The sequence below is a fragment of the Vicia villosa genome, linkage group LG4 (genome assembly GCF_029867415.1).
Source record: "Vicia villosa cultivar HV-30 ecotype Madison, WI linkage group LG4, Vvil1.0, whole genome shotgun sequence".
In the NCBI taxonomy this organism is placed as follows: Eukaryota; Viridiplantae; Streptophyta; class Magnoliopsida; order Fabales; family Fabaceae; genus Vicia; species Vicia villosa.
This window is the reverse complement of record NC_081183.1, coordinates 79046905-79058972: the sequence shown is the minus strand read 5'-3', so window position 1 is coordinate 79058972 and position 12068 is coordinate 79046905. Positions and strand designations below refer to the sequence as shown.

Sequence of the window (12068 nt, the reverse complement as noted above, 5' to 3'; positions counted from 1 at the left end):
CGAGGGCCAGTAAAACCCTGAGCGTATTAAGGTCCACTTCATTTTGTGTCCGTCTTGATGTGCTCCACAGGCCCCACTGTGCACATTCTACACGACCAAGTAAGCTTCGCTTTCTCCTAGACATTTAAGCAGCACTCCTTTGGCTGTTTTCTTGAATAGTTTGTTTCCCATCAAAATGAAACTAAGAGTCTTGTACTTAATCTTCCTATGTGTTGAACCTGTGGGGTTTCGCAAATATTCCGCCAATGGCTTACGCCAGTCGTCTCCTGGTCCATCATCGACTGTCAAAATTTTGAAATTTTTGGCGTCGACTGCCCCTAATTTTATTACAGACAAATCTGAGGGGGATAGCACAATTGCTCGAAATTTTTCTCTCACCTGAATAGGCTCTTTATCACCTCCTCTCTTATATCCTGACGCCTCTTGCGCTAGATCATTAGCTTTTTGATTCTCTTGCCTGGGTATGTGTCGAATATTTGTTGAGTCGAATCTTCTAAGCAGTCTGTTCGCAATCATGAAGTACACGATTAAATTTTCTTTAACGCATTTGTACTCCTTAGAGACTTGCTTTACTACCAACTCAGAATCTCCCATAATTTCGACATTCCTTGCCCCCAATTCTAGCAGCAGTTCAAGTCCAGTTATTAAGGCTTCATAGTCGGCCTCATTATTGGTACACATACCATCTACTGAATACTTGAACTCTACTGGAATTCGATGTGGAGAAATTATGATTCCTCCAATGCCCGTGCCATTTTTGTGACTGGATCCATCGAAATATAATTTCCAAGGTGCCAAGTCGACGTAATTTTGAGGCACATCAACCACAGAATGGTCGACAAGAAAGTCTGCTACCACTTGCCCTTTCATTGCTTTCAAAGGAGCATATGTTACGGAGTATTCAGTTAATGTTAATGCCCATTTACCAATTTGACTATGCAAAATTGATTTAGACAGCATGTGCTTAATAATATCAGAATGCGAAGAAACATACACATCAACTGGTTTTATATATTGCTTCAACTTTATACAAGAGAAATACAGACACAAACATAGTTTTTCTATATCACTATACCTAGTTTCAGGACCATTTAACATTCGACTAAGATAATACACAGGTCTTTCGACACCGTTATCATTTTCTTGTACTAACATACTTCCTATAGTCGATTCTGAGGCTGAAATGTACAACCTCATGGGCCTATTTCTAATAGGTGGTGCCAGTATGGGAGGCTTTGTCAAATATTCTTTGATCTTGTCGAAAGCCTCTTGATGCTCTTTCTGCCAGATGAAGTCCTCGTTCTTCAGTCGAAGTAGTAGTGAGAATGCCTTCGTCTTTCCACTTAAATTAGATATAAACCTCCTTAAGAAATTTATCTTCCCCAGTAAGGATTGAAGTTCTTTCTTTGTCGATGGAGGCTTAACGTACATAATGGCTTTGGTCTTGCTATGGTTGACCTCTATACCCTTTTTATGAACCACAAAACCTAGGAAATCTCCTGCTTGCACACAATAATCACATTTTAATGGATTCATTTTTAATCCATATTTCCTCATTCTTTCGAAAGATTTCCTAAGATGTTCTAAATGTGTCGACCTGCAAGTCGACTTTATGACAATATTGTCGATATATACTTGCATAAATTCTTCGATAAAGTCATGAAACATAGAATTCATTACCCTTTGGTACGTGGCTCCGGCATTCTTCAGGCCGAATGGCATAACCACCCATTCATATGTTCCTAATGCCCCCGGGCATCGAAATGCCTTCTTCGGCACGTCTTCTTCTCCAATAAAAACTTGGTTATAACTAGCATAACCATCTAACATACTTAAATATTCAAAACCTGCTGCTGAGTCGATTAACATTTCTGCTATCGGCGTGGCATATTCATCTTTTGGGGTAGCAGCATTTAAATCTCTAAAATCAATGCATACTCTTAGCTTCCCATTTTTTTTCATAACTGGAACTGTATTTGCCAACCATTCAACGTACCTTGCAGTTCTTATGAACTTAAATATTCAAAACCTGCTGCTGAGTCGATTAACATTTCTGCTATCGGCGTGGCATATTCATCTTTTGGGGTAGCAGCATTTAATCAATGCATACTCTTAGCTTCCCATTTTTTTTCATAACTGGAACTGTATTTGCCAACCATTCAACGCACCTTGCAGTTCTTATGAACTTGCTCTTAAGAATTCGTCCGACCTCTTCCTTTATCTTCGACATTATTGCTGGAGCAAAACGTCGAGGTGTTTGTTTTACTGGTTTCTTTCCAGCTTGTATTGGCAATCTTAATTTGACCAGTTCCCTGCTCAAACCAAACATTTCATTATAGTCCCATGCAAAGCAATCTTTAAACTCTTTTAATAATAAAATTACCTTCGATCTGAGTTCTTGGTCTTTGTTGGCGCTGATGAATGTGGGTCTTTTATCTCCCTCTTCTCCAAGATTGATCTCTTCTAAAGGATCTTGTGGGTGCATTTTTTCCGGCGCCATGGGATCTCTCTCGAAACCCAAAGGTTCGTCGTCATATATACAGTCGAAACGTTGATTATCGACGTCTTCTAAAGTGTTCCCTTTCGATGTTTTTGTTTTTGTGGTCGAACTATCTTCGTAGACCATGTTGGTTTCAGCTTCTAAAGCCGAATTGATTTTGTTTTCAGCAATATATGCCGAAATCCTTTTCAGAGCTTCTAGCTCAGACATCATCACTTGTGTTTCCCCAGCCTGATGGCGCAGGGTCTGACACGTATGGATCCTCTAAAGGCTTCACATCCTAGATAAAGCCATGAGTCTCATGCAACTTTAAGGAGACAAATGCTTCACTAAGATTTGGGTAGACATCTTCAGCTGGCTGGCAAGGGGCTATGTTGGCTAACTTCATGTCGAACTGTTTTTGACCAACATTGTTAACATCAACCATGAAATAGCTCTGGTCTGCCTCAATATTCTCGACAATACCATCTTCCCTCCAGATGATTAACCATTGGTGCATAGAGGAAGGTACAGCCCCTACACCATATAACCACTCTCTTCCAACCGGCAGGTTGTAACTGGGCTTTCCTTTGATGACTATGAAGATGGTTGGTCGAGTTATTAAACCGACAGTGATGTTCAGTTGAATGACACCCAATGTATTCTTGGTGTTTCCTTCATAGTCCGAGAGGACCACGTTATGGGATCTGATGTCAGTATCGAACATCCCAATTTTCTTCAGAGTATGATGTGGTATAATGTTTACTGTCGCACCACAATCGACCAGCACTCTATTCACAACCACTTCCTCCATTTTACCTCTTATCAGCAAAGGTTTCAAATGGCCTCTCATTGCCATGTCAGGGCATTCGAATAACGCATCTTGATTCTCTATGGAGCCATTGTTCATCACAAAATAACATGTGGGCCTATGTAAGGCCACTTCTGCAGCAGCAATTTCATCGACGTCCTCAACTTCAGTTGGGATGTTGAATTCTTGGGGCAGAATCAACACCATATTGACCAGGATGTCGAGACTTTCTCCTGAATCTGAAGCAAAATCATTTGTTGCTTCGTTTGGATCCTTGGCCACAGGTTTACCAACAAATTCCTTGATTTGTTGCATAACAGTTGAGTCGACCTTTACCTTATACTACTTCTTTTTATAAATTTGGTCATTTGCAGCTTGTCTGGCAGCAGCAGCTTGCCTTTCAGCTTGTTTTCTCCTTTGAAAACGCCTCCATTGAGTTCGACTCATGGGGTTTTTACCCATGTAATTCTCAGATATGTGGCTCTTTCTCTCAAAGTGAATCTCCAGGTGGTAATTCATTGGAGCCTTTCCCTTCCTGTCTCTCTTAGCTTCGACGAACTCAGGCTTCTTCGTCGACATCTAAGGCTTGATCCATGTACCCTTAGGTGCAGAAGCTGGAGGTACATATTATTGCACTCCAAAATTTACCCATTTATTTATACCCAGTTGACTTTCGTATCACATTCATGTGCATACCTCATGTAGGTCATTCATCTAATACATTCATCCATATCATAGTTACTGTTCAAGAAAATTGATAAGAAAAGAGCTTTTGCAGAAGAAATTCCTGATCAGAATGAGAGAAGATTTGAAGTCTGATTGCATGGCCTCACTTCCATTGGCATACTCCTAAAATCAGGATTGCATCCTCTTCAATTCAAAGCTCTGATCAAAAGATGCAATCCTCAAATTCAGGGTTTTTCAAACTAGGGTTTTGACCAAAGTCGACCCTGTTGACTTTTTGGTCAAAATTTAATCAGGAGTTGATTTTGAATGCAAAGTGTGGTCACCTTGAAGAAATATTCGTTGAAGCTTCTTTGGTTGAAAACTGATTGAGAATGGGATCAGAAACTAATTAATCGGGAAATTCATCTGGAATCGGAAAAATCAGGAAAAGCCGACTTTTGGGGAAAAGTCAAAGTCAACTGTCAAATATTGACTTTTGGTGGAAAATCGGTCAAAGAAAGTCAAAGAAATAATAAAAATCAAGAAATATCCAAAAATGGAATAGTGGTTAAAATGAGAAATTCCTAAAAGAGAAAGTCTTCACACTTAGAAAATATTTTGGCTTTTTAAAGCATAATGAGCAGTCCACTTCAGCATCAATTTACACGTGGAAAATGGAAGAATTTCAAAACAAGTTCAACATCAAAAACGTTCATCTCATGGCCCTCTACAATTTTGTAGTTGGAAAATTTTTCATATGAAGTATGGATCAAAAGTTATGGAAGAGAGAAGTTGGCAGAATCTCACTGTATACAAGGCAAAAAAGTTGGGCAAGTTTTCTGGGCAGCGCAGTCATTTAATCAAACATGTGGCGTGCCATCTTTGAAGCTTACTATAGAGAAATAAAAAGAACCATCAGGTACAAATTGGGTATGCATCTCTTCTCCCCCATGTCTTCTACCCATTAAAGAAATAATCAGGTCATTTGGATAAGTGTGGAACAAATTACAAAGCCACAAAGTGGTGATCACGCAAAATATTTCATGGCATAAGGCTGAGTCAGAATCCTAAGTCACACGCATGCATTTCCACAAACACCCGACGTACCGTTTTTAATGTCAATTTTAGAGGCCTACAAAGTTCCATTGGAATTAATTGTGTAGCCAGGCTATTCTTTGCCATTCCCCTTTTCTATTAAGTCACATATCACATCCATTGAATATGTAATGAGTGAGATATAGAGCTCTGAAGTCGTGCCCTGATCAAGTCGTTGTTTTGCCAAGGAGCATGGGCCAAAAACTAAGTCACGTGCGCTAGGAACATGCAGTGGTGTATCATCATTTGGCAAGCCATTTTTGAAGGTGTTGCAAGTGCATTCTCTCCAATTTGCCAACATGAAACTTGCTCTATCAAACACTCTCTTCCTTTTGATCACAATTTTAGACGGATTGAATGATCATACATTGAGTTATGTCAGCACAAAGTCCACTAGTTGGAATGGTTAAAATAGCAAAGTTCATTAGCATAAGGTGATTATTATCTCCACACTATACCATACACCCTCATCATCATTACTCCATTGGGCCATGCATGATCCTGCTCACGTGAAAGGTAAAGAGAAACATTCCTCAAATGCACACAACTTGTGCATTAAGTTTGAGAGAGGAAGTTACACTACACAAGACCTCACTATAACCAACCATGTACCTCACACCTCACCATATATAACTCAAAACCCTTCACAAATCAAGGACACGATTCATTTTCTCCTCTCTCCCATTTTTCTCATTCCTGACTCTCTTCTCCATTCCTTCTCTGCAAAAGTTTGTTACAATCTGTAACTAACTTCAGGACCAGCACAACCACCTCCTTCACTTCACCATAACCGAACCTTCATCACACCGCAAACTTTCATCACTTCCATAACCTCATCATCCATCAACAACCTTTTTCTCTATCATTCGCCATCAAGCTTCATCACTATTTCCAACTCAAATTCGCAGCCATTGCCATTGCTTGTGATCGCCGAATTCGCCATCTCCCGTCACAGAGTTGTTGAGTCTTCAAGATCTCTCCGAATCTGAGTTTATTTCTCAGATTGAAGAAGCATTTCAAGTGGTTGCATCATCATCATCGTCTCCACCAAGAGCTTCAAGATCCACATAGTTTTCTTTAATCTTCCTCAATCCGAGAGTCATTCAGGTGAGTTCTTGAACCTTTATCTCAGCATGATGATGATATGATATGAGAATTGTAGTGTATGTTGCATGTGCTTTCGATTTGCAGCTTTTTGAAAGCGATTCGGTTTGCGTAGATCTCGCATGATTTCAATTCTTGAAAGTGTGATTTCGTTTTCCCTGACATAGCGTTCGTTTGAATGTTTGAATCACATATCTGAATCCTGTGTATGTAGAAGAATGGCTTAGGATTGTTTGAATTCATATTAGGAGATTTTAGTTTAGTTAGGGTTTCTAAAACGTATTTGGTTTGAATGTTAGAAGAAGATTCACTGAAAACTAAGGCCAGATCCTTGATCTACATGAAAATCCGATTTGATTCATACCGGTTTCGTGAATTTCGGGAAAAATTCTGAATCTCCGCCGTTGCTGTGGCCGGAGAAGACGACCGGAGCGTCGCTCCGGTGTCTATTTCTGTTTCCTCGCCTTTCCGTCCGTTATGCATACGTGGCAGACATGTAGTGGTTCTTTCTTCCAAGATTTTATCATGATTTGTCTTATTCCAAATTTTAGAATGTGAGGTGCTAGCATATGATTGGTTCAGGTGTGATTTTGTCCAATAGTGAGTTAAGTGATATCTTGACCAATTGATTTTGTTTGTAGTCATTAGCTTGTCACGTTTTGTTTTTTAAGCAAGTGGAAACTATGGCATAATAATAATGTAGATAATTGCACATGCTGATAAAAAATAGAATAATGGGAAATAAAAAAATGAAATGGATTGATAGCATGTGTGTTGTTGGGCCACGAATCTGATGGGCTTGATTTTGTTTTCTGGAACTGCACTCCCTCATCACTAATGCAACGCGCCTGTGTGGTTAACGGGCTCAGTTTTTTTGTTCCACACCCCACTGTTCTGGGCCCATGCGCCAGTGGTAAATAGTTTTAGTTCAAAACGGTTTTGCTAATACACCCTCCTGCTGATAAAAAAAAGAAACAAATAAAAATAGTTTTATTTCTATTATTTTTTTTGCATGTTAATCCTTTTTTATTCAAATATAAAATGACAAAAATTAGTTTCTAACCAATTAGCATTTTTAGAATTTTGTAGATTTCATTTTAAATTTAATTGTTTTGTTTGCCTTTTTTTCTAACTTTTGATTGGTTAGTCATGAATAAATACTTAGTTCCTTTTAGTTTTAATTCTTGAAAATAGTCTTAAACATGAAATAAAAAAATATGATTTGCTAGTGAATATTTTATTCTTTAGTTTAGATTTTAATTCTTTCTTTTGTGAATATTTTTCAATACTTTGTGAAATACCAAAAATGCCCCTAGTTGTTAAAGTTGACTTTAGTCAACTTAAACAATTCTCTTCTTAGTTAATTCCCCTTAGATTTAGTTTAGATATTAAATAAGAATTAGAATAACTATTAGATTAGAAATAGGTTAGTTCCCTTTTCTCATTTCTTTTCTTTTTCAACATTAAAAAACTTAATAAATACTGATAAGGATCATACCGTTTTTTCTTTTCGTAGTAGGAAAGAAATGATTGGGGCGTAGGCCCCGATGTATGTTCTTTCCTACTTGGCGGAAGAGAAATGATTGAGGCGTAGGCCTCGGTGTATTTCTTAAACGCTATTTAGAGAATCAATTGTGGCGTAGGCCTCGATGTGCATTCTCTAAATATTCAAAAAACTGTATTTTATTTAGAGAATCGATTGTGGCGTAGGCCTCGATGTGCATTCTCTAAATATTCAAAAAATGTATTTCTTAAACCAATATTTAGAGAAACGATTGTGGTGTAGACCTCGATGTGCATTCTCTAAATATTCAAAAACTCTTTTTTGGTATGATCTAAATCACAAATAAATTCCCTTAAAAAACACCCAACCAAAAACACATAAAACATCTAATAAAGGGCTCAGACTTAAAACAAAGTAAGGAAATGATGCGAAGCCTTGTAGTGGGTTTTGTCATCATGGAATTACAATAAAAGACACAAACCAAATCCTTGCTTTTCTTTTGCCTTGTTAGGCACCTATGAACAAGTTAAGTCCATTCCAAAGTAGGCGTATAAGTCTCCAAAGGTCGAGCATCGTGGATTGCGACCTTAACCTCTGTTCAACTAAAAAACACAAAACAAATGGAAACTATGGAGCCGAACTAAGGTCGCTCTGATTCCTTGTAAGGGATACGTAGGCATTGGGTCGCGGGGCCTAAGCGAGCACACTTGTAAATAATTCCTTCTTTTCCCCGTATTTCTTTTGCATTCATTCGCATTTAGGTTTAGACATAGATACACCCTTTAGATAGAAACAAACATAGGTGGATACCATCGAGTACGATGGGCGCGAGGGGTGCTAGCACCTTCCCCACGCGTAACCGACTCCCGTACCCTGTTCTCTGGTCGCAAGACCTTGTTCTTATTCTGAGTTAGGTTTTCTGATATTCCTTTCCCTCAATGGGATAAATATATTAGTGGCGACTCTGATTCCATTTTTCGCGGTAGCGACAGCTGGCGACTCTGCTGGGGACGTTGGTAGACCTGTGCTGGTCCATTCTTAGCGAGTCGATCCTAGCCTTTGTTTGTTTGCGTGTTTATTGGGTGTTTTATTTATTTGTTTATATGTTTACATTTTGTATATATGCTTGCATATCATGTTTATTTCTTGCTTGCATATCATGTTTACTTTCCGCATGCATCTGGACTATATTATGGGTCCCCGTGGGGGCCACATATTTTCTCTGTTTGCAGGTTGGGTGGGATGTTCTATGAGGTAAAAGGCCCAATACCCAGGCCAGAGTTGACACATAGGATACCTAGGATAGAGTGGATAGTCATGACGCCGATGAGATGTCAGGTCTTGTCTAGTGCGATCATGAGACCCACGCCCAGTCGAGGTCCAAATGGGGTATCATTGTTGGCATGTAGATGCAACAATGGTGGTACCTCAGGAGGACTGATAACGCTGGTTGCCACTTTGACCTGCCTTGGCCTAGATTCACCCGTGAGTGGGGAGGGATATACATGACAGGTACCGTTGGTAACTGTTCTGTTCTGTTGGTGACTATGGTTCTTGTGGTTTTGTGGTACCTATGCCGGACTTTTGATCCTGTAACATCCGATCTTGTTCAGAGGCAACATACACTTCTCTTATATGGGGAGGAATTTTCATTGCATCATACTCATCATAGCATGTTTAATTTCAAAAAAAAAAAAAGAAGAAGAAGAAAGAAGAAAAAAAAAGAGAAAAGAGATTAATATTCATATGCATGCCATTTTTCAAGGTATCCAAAGTCAACACTTCCCGTCAAGAATGGATAACAATGTGACCGCCAACCAAGGAACTACTAGGCGCACACACACTTACACTTTCCACCGCGAAGGCTTGGTTCAGTTGGAACAATTGGGTGAATTGATCACAGGGCATAATGAAACGGTGTTTAGTGACAGTTATGGCAACATCTTATCTCTTCTGTACTCTCGTGTCGATGAATGGGCTTTATCTACTCTGCTCCAGTTCTACGACCCTGACATACGGTGTTTCACATTCTCAGATTATCAGCTGGCTCCCACTCTCGAGGAGTACTCTCACATCCTCAATATCAAGATTCTGCACCGAGTGCCTTTTGTTTCTGTCCCGGAGAAACCTAGATTGGAGTACATCGCCAACGCTCTTTATTTGAGCCTAGGAGATGTTCATAATAACTAGAAGAAAAATAGCGACACTCATGGTTTCTATATGAGTTTCTTGATTGAAAAAGCCCAAGAATTTGCTAAAAAAAATATGTGGGAGGCTTTCAATGCCCTTCTGGCCGTTTTGATATATGGGATCGTGATGTTTCCTAACATTCACAAGTTCGTCGATTTGGCGGCTATATGCCTCTTTATGGATAAGAATCCAGTCCCTACTCTATTGGCCGATACATACTATTCTATTCACTCTCGGCATGGGAAAAGGGGAGCTATCCAAGGGTGCTTGCCATTACTATACATCTGGTTCAAGTCTCATCTGCCTACAAGTGGTCCGTTCGTTACTTCTATTCAAAAGTGGTCTCAAAGAATCATGGGACTTACTGCGAACGACATTGTGTGGTATCAACTCCGAACAGGTATATCTGAAGTCATTATTAGGTGTGGAAACTTTGGTAATGTCCCACTCATTGGGACAAGAGGATGTATTAACTATAACCCAGTTCTTGCTCTTCGGCAGTTGGGTTATACCTTGAAGGGTGCCCCTTTGGATATGGAGATCCACCAATCCCTGTATTTTGAAAAGGGAACTGACCCCGTAGCACTTGAGGAAATCAGGAAGGCTTGGAATAATATCCGCATAGGCGAGAGATCCACTTTGGGAGCCAAGAATGCTATTGCCATGGAGCCTTACACTGATTGGGTTAAGGAGAGAGTCAAGACACTTCGGTTACCATTCCCGGAGGTTCCTCTCTTGTATGCACAACCTCCAAAGATATTAGAAGCTATGGTGCCGAGGGAACGTTTTGACCAAGTCCGCGTCGCCAATTTGAGATTGGAAGAGAAAGATAGGGATACGGATTTGAAACACTACTTCATTAAGCAGACAAAGAATGAGTTGGCCCGTGAACTTAAAATGCTAAAAGGAGAATCTTCCCAAGTCAGGAAGAGGACCAGAACAGATAGAGGTGGGAAAGCTGCTGCTGTTTTTACTGAAGACCCTCAAGAAGTCATAGAAAAGGCTGTAAAGGAAGCAGAGGAAAAACTCAAACGTGAATACCAAGAGGACTTGAAAGCCCACAAACTCCAACTGGAAAAAGAGACCAAATATAAGCTGAGGACTATGAAAAAGAAGCTTGAAGAGGAAACTGCCCGGAGGATGGTAGTTGAGAAGAAGCTTGAGGAGGAAATTACCCAAAGGATGGCAGTTGAGACACAGCTTAAAGGTAGTCATCTCCGCTCCGCTCGACTAACAGAAGAGAATGTCAAGCTCAGAGAGCAAAGGACAGATATGGAGAATGCACCCGAGAAGACTTATCTCCCATAATGCAAAGGATGTGACGAACTTAGGGAGTGCTGTAAGAAGCTGGATGGGCATTTGTTTCGCAAAGATGAGGTGATTCAAAGTCTTCTTAAAGGAAGGGATCGATAAGCGACCAAGAAACTGTTCGATGAAACTAAGAAGTGGAGCGATGAGCACTTCAGACAAGGAGGGCCTCTGTTTTATATTCAGATGGACTGATGTTTGAGTTTGTATGTCTCGACCACCACCAGACTTGTTGGATGGGGTCTTTTATTTCCCTTGTTGAACTATCTTGTTGATGTATGGCTTGCCCAAGTTTAAATTTCTGTTATGAATGAAAAAGAACTAGTTTCTCTTGATACTTACCTTTTGTCACATTGTTAAACATTCTTGATTAATATTAACTATTTTGGATACCCTGAAAATGGAACCTCACATCATATGCACACATGCACCTCATACACATCATGCACAAACAGGGACATCAGATGGTGTTCTTATTTGCCTGATCAGGTTTTCTATTTCAGCAATTGCACCTCCACCTACACATCGCTACTACACAAGGGCTAATCATTCACTGCAAATGGATCAGTTAAAGGATGATCTTATCCGGATGAGAACTCAGGTTACTGCTCAGATGGCTCAGTTCATGGAAGTCATAAAAGGCATGGCTGATCGCCAAGAAGAGCTCAGAATCCGGATGGACACAGTTGCTCAGGTTGTTGCGGACCCCCCGCAAAGAAATCCTGCTGATATCCGTGTCAATGGTGAACCTGTGAACGGAGGACCTGGTGTAATTCCTCCTGCTGCCAATCCAGGTAATCATCGTGGGCCTCCCCAGCCTACTCCTGAAGGACAAACTACACAACAAATCAGAAGGGCTGCTGCTATCCCCGTGTTGGAAGAGGACCGACATGAGGATTTGTTTCCTAAAA

The 12068-nt window shown here is 40.1% G+C and overlaps 1 protein-coding gene across 1 annotated transcript; it reads left to right on the top strand.

Moving 5' to 3' along the window:
• The first annotated feature begins 9924 nt into the window (after window positions 1-9924).
• LOC131597400 (uncharacterized) lies at window positions 9925-11157 on the top strand. The gene has a single exon (XM_058870100.1). The coding sequence runs from the start codon at window positions 9925-9927 to the stop codon at window positions 11155-11157; it is 1233 nt and encodes a 410-aa protein (XP_058726083.1).
• The last annotated feature ends 911 nt before the right edge of the window (window positions 11158-12068 follow it).